The sequence below is a fragment of the Struthio camelus genome, chromosome 1 (genome assembly GCF_040807025.1).
Source record: "Struthio camelus isolate bStrCam1 chromosome 1, bStrCam1.hap1, whole genome shotgun sequence".
NCBI classification, from domain to species: Eukaryota; Metazoa; Chordata; class Aves; order Struthioniformes; family Struthionidae; genus Struthio; species Struthio camelus.
Window position 1 is genome coordinate 33974685 of NC_090942.1, and position 14325 is coordinate 33989009.

The 14325-nt window shown below is 41.1% G+C and overlaps 1 protein-coding gene across 2 annotated transcripts in view; it reads right to left on the reverse strand.

Moving 5' to 3' along the window:
- YAF2 (YY1 associated factor 2) overlaps window positions 1-13564 on the reverse strand; it is a 28533-nt gene extending 14969 nt beyond the window's left edge. Inside the window, exons 1-2 of one of the 2 annotated variants that reach the window (XM_068933605.1) lie at window positions 13304-13564; window positions 13014-13139 (exon numbers count right to left, since the gene is read on the reverse strand). In XM_068933605.1, the coding sequence (XP_068789706.1) occupies window positions 13014-13139; window positions 13304-13329 (152 nt within the window). In that variant the 5' untranslated portion in view covers window positions 13330-13564. Of the gene's footprint in view, window positions 1-13013; window positions 13206-13303 lie in introns of both variants that reach the window. The other variant, XM_068933596.1, reaches the window with a different exon arrangement.
- Window positions 13565-14325: the final 761 nt, after the last annotated feature.

Sequence of the window (14325 nt, forward strand, 5' to 3'; positions counted from 1 at the left end):
CCTTCTACTCTGAAGTTCACAGGACAGGTTACAATGAGCAGCCTTGGAATGCGACTTTTCCTTAATGGACTGATGATTTAGACTTAGATGCTAGAAGGTCTAACTTCCTCCAGAATGAAATACATATAATTTCAGAATTCAGTTTTCCACACCACATAGTGGAGTAACATAAAGTAGAAGATACTAAGATACCCTAAGTACCCTTAAATACCCTTTCCTCCGGCCCCTTCTTCCAATCTTTTAATACAATTCTATACCCTCTTACCCCCATATAATGATCACGAGGTACTTTACAAGTGTCAAGAAATTAACATTCTCACTTCCTCAAACATGCCTTCTCTCTTTTTCAAAAGTCTTTCTGCAAAAGAAGTTACAATGAGGATAGTGATTTTTGCATCTATACCCCTTCCTGTCTCATTTGCCTTCCACTTTACTGGACTTTAATACTAACAAACGTAAGCAACTTCACCTAAACAGAAGAAAGAAGTTTTAAACATACATAGCTCCTCCAGTCTTCCCTATTTGGGTAGATCTCTGCCTGCAAAGAGCTTAACTTCAAACCGATTTTCTTTTAAAGACCAGGATTCGATGAAGAAATGTCGCAAGACCAAGGCCTATATTTACACAGACATTACAATGCTACCTGCAGCTTTCAATAAAATAAATGGATATAAATGAAATTTAGCATCCTAATGTTATTATCATAGCTTACAAATACACAGGTAAAGAATTTCCTGAGATTCAAGAAATTGTTACTCAAGTTCTTTATAATACAGAAAGAAATCAACAGACCTGAAACACACATACATGCATTAAGTCATTAAAATAACTGTCCTTATGTAATAATCCAGACAATCAACAGTCATTAAACTGAATTTGACACATACCGAATGATAGAATCTTATTAAAATTCAAGTCAGAAGGCAAAAGTTTAAAGCCTGCATTTTAGGCCATTTATTCCAGTTTATGCACACATCTGTACCATGAATTACATGCAATCCGGCGGTACAGAAGCAAAGAAAAAAAGATTCGTTATCTTTACATTTTTAATGACTTCTCAACAGAGGTGCCTCAAGAAGACAACAAATTTGTCAAGTGTCAGTTTGACAGTAAACACTTTAAGCAAAGTCCTGAAATATTTTTCAGACTTCAGTAGCAGTGGACAAGACACAAAACAATCATTCCAAAATAATTAGAGAGAAATGTCACACAATGCTACATACACACACAGACAGACGCACACATCCCCTCAACTTTTAATATGCCCTTCCATATACTTGCAAGTTAGTAGCTACAAAGTCTGAGATTTTATTTTCTTCCATCTGGCAATTTTTTTTTAACTAACTAAACATTTTAATTTTTCTGTATTTGATACACAAGCACGTTTAAATCTCAGTTATCTTTTAATGGATTATCACATTGCCTCTGCAAGCTCTTTGTACAGCACCTTGTGCAACAAGAGCCTCTAAGTACCCCTGAAATACTGAGTAAATAATCGTCTAAACCCAAGGAAATCGCTTTCTCAACCTCACTGAAAACACATCACAAACATTTGTCCCATTACCACCACAATAAGTCCACAACTTACCTCCTGATTTCACAGGAAAGAAATTTATGATCAATTTCTACAGAAGCACATTGGTAATATTATTTAAAACAAAAGGAAAAGTATAAGAAGTGTTGTGTATATACTAAGTAGTATTGCAAATATTGTGGCCAATTAGATCTTGCAACCTCTGGTCTACAGAGCAAAAGCTAGCAGTACATGTAATGATGCCACTCAGCAGTTAAAGTCACATTATAAGAATCTAAAAATGTTTCCTATTACTGCTTCTTATAGAGCAAATACAATAGTTGCTAGCAATTAAATTATATCACTAGCAGGAGAAGCAGTCTTTGGATTATGACACAGATCAGCTCCCTCCCCCCCCAGTCATCAGTACTCTATTAAGCAATCCACAGCATAAAAAAACTATCACATTAAACTACGTTCAGCTTGCAGTCTCACATGAATATGCTCAAGCTAATCACCACACAAAGCCACCTTGTAAGAAACTAGTCTTTATTTCTACATTGAGGCAGTTCATGATTAAATGCATCTTCAACATGCAATAATCGACTTGTTATCCAAAATTATTCTTTCTCATTACCATCGCTTCTGTCATTCTGGAGCGTTAACAGTATATTACACTGCCTCTGCAAACCATACAACAGAGCAATTCTGACAATTCAAAAAATGGAATTAGTGGTCTGTATGGGAAAATATGATACAGACTTGTATGTGTATCACAGAGTAACAATGCAATTTTTACACATATACTATATATTTTAATGCTAACTTTCACCCAGCTCTGATTTCCAGTGTTTTAATATTCCTAGCTGTTTTACTGTGTGAATCATTTACTTGGAATTCATCCATTCAGTGCATTTCTAGCAATTCTGTCTTTCAATAAAAGCTGATTCAATTAGAATAGACTTACAGGACCCATATGGTTTTATCAGTCACCGTATAAATGTGCCGAAAACTACCCCTTGAGGCAGTGTCCCTATTTAATCATTCCCTTTAAGGGAATGCCCTATTTTCCAGATGGCATTTAACAGATGAGGCTAGCAAGTCTCCTGCAGACGCCTGGTACAGTGCACAACAGTCTGCCCTAAGCAGAAATATCTGTATCAGGACCTTCAGAAAACCCAAATTCATCTTCATGAATAGTTTTAAAAGCAGCTATCAAATGTTACTTTTTCAACAACCATTTTTAAGATTTCAGCCTCTCACATGTTGTTATTAAAAATTCTTCCCCACGTGCCACGAACCATGGAGTTCACTGATGTTCAGCATAAGTGATGTTTATATTGAAAATGTTCTGTCTGAGAAACACATAGATATCAACCAATTCCTGTTTTCTAGATGACAGTGTGCTATAAGTGAGCAAGGCTCAGGAAGCTCAATTTCCTTAACAACATCCCCTGAGGAGGCAGTATTGGGGAGTCTGCAGAGAAGGTAGTGGGTACAGTCTTTTAGACCCCTAGATCCTTGGGATTCATGGGGAAGTGACCTCTCCCAACTTCCAATCCCACAAAGGATCGGATCCTCCAGGCTGCTCCTCTGTCCCTTTCCTGTAGGAACTGTGATGCTTCTTGCACCTATGCAAAAAAACACACGCAAAAAATGAGGTTCATACCAATGCAGAAGAACAGATATTGTTGCACACAACAGGGCAAATATTTGGCACAAGTAGTTTTGTCACCAAACAGGAAAGAACTTGTTTCTGACCTATCTTATTTGTTCTGCACTGTGGGTGTGTTTGATCCTCCCAGAAGGTTATGGCATTCTAGGAACTTCCTCTATTCAGAGCCAACCCCACAGAGAGGTCCATTTTAAGGAGAAGAGACTATATACTACCCCTAAACCAAGCCTTCATAATGCTCTTAAAGAAAGGAGTATATTAACAGAAGATGCCACAAAACCATCACTCTTAACCTTCTAATTTTCCTTCATTTTTCAGTCAAATACAGAACTTCCAGCTCATGACACTGAGCATACAATTTGACTATTTGTAAGAAACAACTTTCACTGAATGTGTCAAATAAACTTTTTTCAGCTTTTAGAGTTGGTTCTATTTTTTAAAATTTAAAATCCTCATTAATTCACGTATTTTTTTTTTCTGCTAAGCACTGTCACGTGAACTATGCAGTTCAGATATAGTACATTCAAACTTTACAGAAAAGTTTAAAGATGAGGCCAAGACTTTCAGTAAGTCAGAATGGGAAAGCTTTCAGTTGTTCATGTCCCCCCACCATCTCCTAAGAAAGCAAGAAAAAACTTGTAGCAGACTTCAAGGTCATATCTCGTAGTCTTCACCCGATTTCTGACAGAAAATTTGCCAGACGACAGCCTACCAACAACATTCTGCAGCTGAACTCTCCAAGTTCAAGCCTGCTCTACATCAATGTACCACAGACCAGTGGAATGCACTTCAGAGAAAACAGACAATTCTCAGGATCTCTCTGTCCTACTTAAACTACTCATCTAGTATAAGCCGAAAATTACTGGATGAAAACACATAAAACACACACTTAACGTTTTGTCCTGCTAGCCTACCTTAAAAATATTTTGTAGCCGACCGTATCGGCCAAGAAGAGAAGACATTATTTTATTATACACATGGGAAAATTTTCTGCAAAGCATGCTGCCCTAACTTGACTTTCAAGATACAAGTATCTGTGCTTTTCATCAAGGTATAAACAGGCATAGGGGGTAGTCACAACAGTAAAGAATAAATTATAAGAAGTCACAAGGCAGATGTAATACCACCTGTAGAATGATCAGAAGTTACAAGAGCTTCCTTCTTATCAGCAAGACTTCTATTTATCATGTTTAATCTCAATGTACGTATTTATCTTTCAGACCAAGACAGCTAATTATTTTACCTAGAAAAGATAGAGTAAATGAGAATACCACAGTGGCACTAAAGACAAAGATGCTCTTTCCGCTAACAAAAAAAAAAAAAAGGTAAACATATTGAAACACTCACCACTAATGTCTGAAAAGAAAGTATAAAATCATAGAAATAGAAAGGAAAAGTATGACCATTATCAAATATAGAAAGCAAGCAATAAGGCTTCTTCATTTCATTCTCCACAAAAACGTTTAATTCCACATAACCAAATTAAACAAGGGAACATGAGTACAATTTAGAATAGGAAGCAAAACAGGCTACTGAACGCTACATGTGGCAGTCAATAGCATCTAATGAAATTCACTCTAGAAAACAAATTGCTTAGACAACTGCGGGAAGAGGGAGAAGTCATAAAGTACTACAGAAGGAGGAAAAAAAATCACAATGTTGGTAAATAAAAATCCAGAAAATTGCAGGTGATACAGCCTAACTTCAAACCTCAGAAAGATCCTAGAATAACTTCTTTTTAAATAATTAAAGCAATTTAAAGGATAAAGCCAACTGGCTTGGCAAATCTAGTTTCTCTCTAACAGAATAACTGCTGCCTCAGTGACTAGGAGAGAAGCAGTAAGCGTCCCGAGTCTTGACTTGTGATACAGTTGGAAATGCATATCCTCACTCAAACTAGATATATGAAAGGGATGAAGTTGCCCAAAATGAAGTGCACAATGAGTTTGTTTCTGTTTTTACAACAGTTCTCACCCATCAGCTTTAGCAGTAGGAAGTTTAAAGCTTCAAAACTGAGGTTTTACAAGGTATACTATTTAATATACTTCTCTGTGGTTTGGACAAAGAATTAAAGAATAAAACAACCAAACAGCACCAAGCTGAAAGGTAATGAGAACTATCTCAAGATAGTCCTGACTTAGGGTGACTCCAAAAAAAAAAAAAAATCCAAATGATAAAAATCTAAGAAAGTGCAAAGCACTACAGTGAGGCCAGACAACTGCATAAAAACAAAGATCCAAGTAAAAGTGAAACACAAATGGACATGAGACTGTATTGGATCAAGCTGATCACAGCACAGAGAAGCTGGTGTCTTGTTGTTGCTGCCCTGAGTGAGGATCTTCCTTCTGTGCAACAGCACTACGATGTTGGCTACTTATTTAGCAAGTCTTCGGAAAGGAATAATCCCACTAAGCCTTACACTAGAAGTGAGTAAGTTGAGGGTCTGTCTACAGTTTAGGGTACCACAGTAAGAAAGAGGTGTACAAATGGAAGAGTCAAGAATAAAGAAACATTATAGGCACCGAAGAAACTTGTGACCTGTAAGAAAAGGGTGGTGCAATTTTGTTTGTCTAGGAAAAAGAAGATTTAGAAAGGGAGAGAAGACAATGATTGAACATGGAAACCACATTCCAATAACCACAGAACTACAGGTATATCGGGAACTTAACCAGGAGTAGAGCACGAACAAGTCAGCTTAACTTAGTCAACAGAAAGGTTAGATATCTAGAAAGAACATTAAGGGTAAAAAGAGCACCAGAGATAAGGTGTCTAAAAAGTTTCAGTCTGCTTCACTAGAGGCTTCTTAGGACATAGCTCAGAGACTGCCCAGATTTACTGATCGTCCTTCAATATGGGGAACTAAACTCTCTGGAAGATCTTTTCCATCCTGTGTTCTAAGGCCACACAGATGAGCTAAGTGATCTGTAAGAAAAGATGTTAGCCTTCTTAGAACCATTCCTATAATGAACAAAAATGTGTTTGAAGCTCTTCTTACTTTAGTAACTAGGGAAAACAAATAGACATCTATATTTCTTGCCTTTGGATAAGTACAGTTCATCTGAACAAGCCACTGTTAACTGGCAGAACCTACCTGTGACCCTGCAGTGCCCATTAACAAAAACGGCCTTCCAGAGGGCGTACCTGCTAACTCCATAATGAGATCTGGGATCACAGAAACAGAGGGAAAAGAAGTTTTACTCACTGTTCAACCCTCTGACAGCACTAGTTATCATAGGAGGGGAAGAGACAAAGCTGTACGGAGAGGGATAATTTGCTTTCTGTTTTGTGTATGTTTCTTTAATTACGTAAGATATATACATACAGAAGGCCAAGTCACAATGACAGTTACCTAAATTACAGTCTGAAGTTGACTGCTGATATGACTACTTAATATGAATATAATACAAAGAGAAATAACTAACCCAGCTTTAGACCTGGGATGGATAACATAAACAGGCCCCAATGCGTCATAGCCTAAAATCTAATGAAATATGCTTTGCTTTGTTTTAGGGAGATTGTAATAAAATGAAGAAAAAAAACAAAATAAAACAAGTGATAATGTAAGAGTCACAGAAAAAAGTCAAATTAAAAATAACGAGCTCATGATTAACAAAAGCACGTTCTTCACGTTTAAAGTAACGGATTAAAATATCTGCCAAGTTCAAAACTACACAGAGGTAAAAACAGAATTAATCTTAAAAAAAAAAAAGCAGGTTATATAGTCTTTCAAAAATATAAACTTTATCTTCTTTTGATATTATTTATTCCCCACACAAGCTATGCATATCAATAAAATAACACAATTTTATTATTATTTTATTCAATATAGGAAAACAAAACAAAACCCCATTCACGCTCCCCTGTGCAAAATTCCCAGATTTCACTGTATTTTTCAGGGAAAATAATCCCTACTATGATGCAGAGAATACTTTTAAAAACTATCTAAAAAAGATTTGATGCATAGATTATCTGATGATTACACATAGAATAAAAAGGAACTATTCACTAATGTTCTTCCTCCTAATAATTTAATACTTCAGCTAGCAACGTAAGACTTGTAATACAGGGCATGGTAAAGTATGTATTATATACAAATTTTTCCACTCACTTCATTCCTGCAAATATTTCCTTTTCCAAACTACCACATGTAATGAACAGCTCTTCAGCACATTAAGCTTGATTTAGGCTCACACTCGTAAAAATCAGCATGACAGCTGGTTCTTCCTCTTTTTCTCCTTCACAGCCTACCCCCCGACACACACACGCGCGTGCGTGCACACACACAGGCTACATACTGAAAGGCAGAAGAGAGAGTCCTTAACAAGCTGTTGTAAAACAGACACGTTAAACCAGATACACAAGATAAGTACCAACTCTCTATCCTGAGCAGTACTGCATTTCAACAGAAATACAAATACCAGATTTGGTTAAATGTAACTGATTTGTGCTTATAAACATCCAGATGGTACATGACTAAACAAATTGCACATATTTTCTGACGAAAAATGACCTTGATATCCAAGATAAAAATTAAACATTTTATTTATGCTTCTCAAAGCATAAAACAAACTCATGACAGTTTCAAATAGAGACCTGCATCTTTTATTTCTGAGATTGTCAGAAACACTTTTAAAATACATGCATATAGAGGATGGCTGCATCCTCAGGTACAGTCAAGGAACACCACCAAATATCAAGTAAACGCACAAAGGTGGCCTCCAAGTTCCTAATATCTCTGACCGTCTCTTCTGTTTGGTTATGATTTAAAGTTGGCTTTTCATACCTTAAGCCAAGAGAAAAGGAACAATACAGTAATGGAGATCCATAGAGCACAGGACTTGCAAGCCATGCCCCCATTCAGCTGTTTTTTTATGTGTGTGTGCATATGTATATATATGTACTTCAGCAGTACAAGGTGTTAGAGGTATCTATCCCAATCCCATAGAAATCGATCCTAACTTGTGATGGCCTACTCCAGCCTGGCTACAAGTTTCAGGGGCTATTTTATGTAAATAAAGTTGCATACAGCAGCTGGCCCAACACATTTATCAGGATAAACATTGTGAGGAATACATCTTACAGAACATATCGTCACAGAAGTCAACTTGTGCCTGTTTTCTTATCTCCTTGCTCTCCTTGTCTCCCTCTTTCCCCCCACCGAAAGGAAGAAAAATACTTTAGGCTTGCATAGCGTGCACTAGTCCTGTAGGTTCAGAAGTAAGATTAAGTTTTTACTGAATCCAAAACGATCAATAAAAGTAGTTCTAAAAAATAAAATAAAATGAAAGCCTAAGAAGCATAAAGTTGTTACACCTTTGTACAATAGTCCTTCTCCTATTATTAACTTAGAGAATACTATTTGCAAAAACATATTCTGGAAATCTGCCCATTTTGCTAATTCGAAAATCACAGAATCCTGTCAAGTCCAAAGAGAGAAATCAATCACATATCGTTCCTCCCCACCAAGACCACTTTTTCTTAAGGTTAAAAGAAGGCAATAGAGTATCACACCAAGCATTCCCAAGTTAAAGCCAGATTTGCAGTTCCACCTGTAACTCTCACTATAATTCCCCTGGGTGCTCATCCTTTACGTTGAATGGACAATTTGTCACAGCATAGAGAAAAGAAAAGGATCATGTAACTACAGACCAGAACACAGTACATAAGCATAAGAATCAAATTAAGAAGTGCAAAGCAACAGATATTTTTAAATCTGGATGCTACATCACTATTTGTGTAACAAAGTGTTAATATGATCTGGGGGAAGAAGGAGGAGAAAAGGGATGGAGAGGTAGTGCAGTTCCCTACAAGATAGGAGAGAATAGGAAATACGCATCCCTTTAGATATAATGCTAGTCCTCTTTCGTTCTTGCTGCCAGCATGCCCTTTCAACAAGACTGGAATTCTGAATCTTGGCTTTGTAACATGCCTGAATTACATGAGCAACCATGTTAGCTGACAAGAAAAAGCCCCAAACACCATATTGGAGGACAGAAAAGAAGAAGCAATTACTTGCTGCAGTTAAGGTCTGTTCAGGCATCCAGCCCAATTCTTGAAATTCTACCTGTATTCACGTATCAGTTTTCACATAATCCGGATGCAGATAGTGCCAGATAGCGAGTAGAAGGAAAGAAATAAAGAAATGATATTATGCCCATTGAGGCAACTCTCTTTTGGGAAAGCAATAGTTGCGAGAGTCGGTCCAGATTCAGCGACCCTACTATAACGTTCTCAGGAGGTAAATAACTCACTTCGAGGATTTTCAGCGTAGTATCACTGCCACTGTTACTTTTACAGTGGTGCTGGTCTGGGCTTTTAGAGTGCTCTATTACTTCATTTTTCTGTATAACACAAGTGACAGAGGGGAAATGATGATTTTCAAGTGTTTATATCTCAGCAAAACTTAAACAATTTCATGGGGCAAAGAAATCAAACCACTTATTTAGCCTAAGGACTCTTTCTTTTGCCAAACTTCAATGGCTTTTGCAAACAATAGAGCTTCTCAAAGAGATCATACAAATTCTTTATAATGGAAACTATTATGCAACCTAAATATAGAGTTCGCTACCAGTTCCATCTATACCACAGTATGTTAGCGCTCTATTCAGCATTCCTTACTCATACTCCTAATGAACTTCAGCAGGAGATTTGTCCAAGTAAGGAATGATTATTACAGCCCTAGGTTCCTTACATTTATACAACATCTTTCATCTAGAAAGATTTCAAAATGTTGTAAAGGTCATATATAGAAAATTACTATATTCAGTACAGTCTCCTATCAAGAGGAACATAGTAATTTATCAGTACCCAAGCAACAATGCAGAACAATTTAGGTTAGAAAGTAAATAAGAAAGCCGTATCTACAGGGAGAATTTAGAACCTCGATGACGTTACCAAATTAAAGCGTGGCAACAGTTCAACAGTAGAAGGTAAAGCGATTTTTATCTGGCAGATAGGACCGTAGTTTTACATCTGACTCATAGCACATCCAACTCCAGCACCATGCTGGGGCAACAATTTAGTATTAAACCCAAAGAAAAGCCTGCCACCTTGGGAATCACTTGTACCACTTCCTGCAGCATCCAGGGTTTCTCTTGGAGGTCTTCCAACCAAGCACAGCCCAGTTTAACCATGCAAGGTGATACTACCACAGACAAAGTTAATTTAACTTCATGATACAATCTGTTTCAGTTTAAAAGTATATTAAAATACAATCAAAAAGTCTTAAGAATCATTTTTATTAATGTTAAAAATTTTACCAGTTTTTCAAGATCATAATACATGTCTAGCCTTTGGCATAAAAGATAAGTCTTCCAGAGAGAAGAAATTATTCAACAGTGAAACCACAAACCAACCTGAAAATACTTCCTACAAAGTTAATTGTACATGATTAGTATGAAAACTACAACTGTTTTAATCAATGTTACAACTGATTTCCAGTGGCTTTCAAAAATATTCATCTTCACTACAATTGCCTGCTTTTCCACACATCCACATTTGGTGGATTTTAACATTCAGAAGCAGACATTAAGTCCATTACAAAGAAACAGGCTTCTCTGAACTGGGGAAAAAAAAAAAAAAAAGTGTTCTGTAGTGTCTTATAGATAAAGTTCTCATCAGTTAAAAAAATGCAGTAGAAATTTTGAATTAAGAATCAATGCACACTAAGAACTCTGTGGAGGCATCAGCTTAATCCATATAAACATTAAATTTAAAAATGGTAGGCTGGAAAAAATTAATTCCCATCTAAACTCCACAGCGTTGCTATTTTGAACAACATTGACGAAAAACACTTCATTGCACAGGCAATATGAGCAAATGTTTTAACAGGGACCCAATTTGGTTTTTTGGACTCCAGCTCCTTTTAAAAAAAGTCCACCCAAATGGTCTTTAAGGTGCCAGGGAGACACAAATGATTCTCTCCAGAGACACAAAGGTCTACTTACTAGCTCAAATCTAGTTTCAGATTTGGAGCTTAAAATTGCCTGGTCTAAAACCACAACCTGTATTTATCTCATGCCATGTGTAAATCCTGGGCTTTGCACACATGTGAAAATGTGACCCATTTAAACCTTACAAGAAAAAAAAAAAAACATAAACCTAGTCAGCTACACATTTGTTGCGGAGTTTGAGTAGAAAAATAAAAATCAACGCACCAGCTAAAACTCTGCGTACGAGAACATTGTGGGGGAGGAAAGAGACACCAAAATTCAAGCTCTATATTTTGCTCCCAAAACATTCAAGAGGAAAAGGCCAACTGGTTTATCTACTTATTTATTCCGAAGATTTTTAAGTTTTAGTGCTTTTATCTCACTGAGTTCCCAGTGGGACAAAACACTATCTTAAACTGACTTTGCCAATGCAACTGAGTAGTGTTTAAAAAAAGGTTGTTACTCGCATCTCTGCTGTTTTAAAGATTTTGCATTCACTCTTTCAGCAGTGTTATTCTGTTGAATATTATCGATCCATACAGACCTATCCATGACACAAACGCAAAGCCAGTCTTGACATAAACCATGCTATATGTGACAGATACAGTTCCTCTTAGCACATTTATCTCACCGATTCCCTTATTATTAAAAAAAAAAAAAAAACAAAAATCAACAAGCATTCAAGACTAAGTTATCAGAAGTACTTTGGACATTCATTCAGGTTTTCAGAAGTCTAGGAAATAGGTGTTAGAAATAAAGCAGAATCTTACTTGTAAAATAATTTGACTTAACTTTGCACTTTTGATTTTAAACATACATTTGTTGCAATTCATATTCCATATTGCTTTGAATGATATTTAGAACGTAATTGCTGTTTTTGATAGGATTGCAACTTTTATTGCCACTTAAACTTCTCTTGCTGACAGGATTAGCCAATAGGTATGATAATCACCACAAAGGATTCTTTAATAATATTCTGTCAGCACACAAAGACTACAAGTGCAGTCCTGTTGGTTTTATAAAAATCCTCCATTCCCCAAGCGCGTCCATTTAGGCCATATTATTGAACAATACAGATACACATGGGAACCAGTTAATTCACTGCAAGCTTTCAAATGGGTGCTACAGAAAAAAAGGCCCTTCCTGGGAAGTCACTGATTTTTCAGGGTGCCACTTCCACACGGCACAACTCAGCCCATTCACAATTCCTTTTGAAACAGCCAAGAGTCACTATCCATCTCTACAGCCACCAAAATCTGCATGGTGGAGCAAAATAGCTCTGTGGATGAAAGCAAGCAGCCGGTTGGGGGGGGTGAAGAGGAGGGGGGTATAAATGACATTTTAGGGAGACGAAGTTAAACTCCTTAGAAGAAGAAAAAAGAGATATTAATTCAGGTGAGGGTTTTAACCAACCAACCATGCCCCAGCAGGGGGGGGGGGGGGGGATGGCTCTTCCCTTCTGCGAGGGGCACGGCCTTGCAAATGTTTGGGCTGTACAGACTATTATTTTTTTGGCTGTTGTTTTTATTATTATTATTTTTCGCTCCTCTCCCGGCAGTTACAGCGCGGTAACCTCGGGGAGGAGACACGGTTACACCACCCTCTCTCCAGTCAGTAAATCTCATCGGGCCGCAGTCCACGCACGGAGGAGCGGGGCCTGCCTGGGGTCATGTTTAGTGGGGAGCCCCGGGCTGGGGGCGGGGGGGGGGGTCGCAGCGAGACGAAGTCTCGCTGCGACCCCCCCCCCCCGCCCCCAGCCCGGGGCTCCCCGCTAAACGTGACCTCATTCCTGTCACAGCCGGTCTCCCTCACGGCGCGGGGTGGCCGGGGGGAGGAGGGGGGAGCCCGGCCAACGGCTCCCCGCGTGGCGTGGCGCGGCGCGGCGGGCACTCACCGTGTGGAGGTGCCCTTCCTCACGTCGCACATCATGCACTTGAAGGCCTCGGCGCTGTTGCGGAAGGTGCAGACGCTGCAGTCCCAGTAACCCTCGTCCGAGGAGGGTTTCGGCTGCCGCTTCGGCCTGCGGAGACATACGCACACAGCGGGGCCGGGGGGGGGGGGTGGAAAAGGGGGGGGGGAGAGAAACCTACCGCCGTCACGCCGGCCCCGCCGCCGCCGCCTCCCCCGGGAGCGCCCCGCCGGCCGCCATCTCTCCGCGGTACCGGGCCCCGGCGCTGCCCCTACCTGGTCGGGCTCTTCTTGTCTCCCATGCCGGCTCCAGACGCGTCCCCCCGGCGCGGCGCGGCCCGGCGCGGCCCTTTGTGTATTTGTCAATAAGGAGGAGCGCGGGGGGCGCTTGTCTCTAGCGGGGACCCGGGGGGGAGGAGGAGGAGGAGGAGGAGGAGCCGCCGCCGCAACCTCCAGCTGTCGGGGAAACTCCTGCCGCCGCCGCCGCCGCTGCTGCCCCCTCCCCCCTCACGTGTCCCCCCGCCGCCAACCAGCGGCCGCCCGCAGGCCGCGGCGCCCGGCGGGCCGCGCGCGGCGGCAGGTTCGCAACGGCCGGTGGCGGCCGGGCGGCGGCGGCGGAGGGACCGGGCGCCGCGGGGGCTGCTGGGGGCGCCGCCGGCGGGAGGGGCCGCGGCATGGCGGCGGGGGGGGGGGGGGGGCGTGCTGAGGGCCGGGCCCGGCGGCGGCCGCTGCCATTGTCCCGCGGGGCGCCCGGCCGCCTGGTGGCACATGGCGGCGGCGGTGTTGGGGTAGGCCGGGCGCGGCGCGGTCCGCCGCCGCCCCGCCGCCCTTCCCGGCGGCGCCGTGCTGCTCCGCAGGGTTTGCGGCCCAGGCCGCGGGCCGCCGGCGGGTGCGGAGCGGGCAAGGGCCGGCGAGCGGCGGGGGCACGGCGCTGTGGCGGGCGGGCGGCCGGGCCTCGCTGCGGGAAGGGGCGGCGGCGGCGGCGGGGCTCTGCCCGTCGGGGAGACGCGAGGGAGCGTCCCGGGCCAAATCAGGAGCGATGCGGCATTCGCGTGTTTTCGTGCCGGCCGGCGCTGCTTTCCCGCTGAGACCGCGTTTCTGTTAGCACAGAATAACGTTTGCAATAACGTCTCGTTTGCCTCGTTCTCCTTTCCAGAGAAATTTTTGCCGGGCCGTGCTTTGGTTTAAGGAGGGAAAGGAGATAAAATGAATGCTTCGTGGGGGTCTGCTTAGAAACCACGCAGGCCAGTGAGGCACAGGGAGAATGTGATAGGTGCTGATACAAAATCAGAAGATAA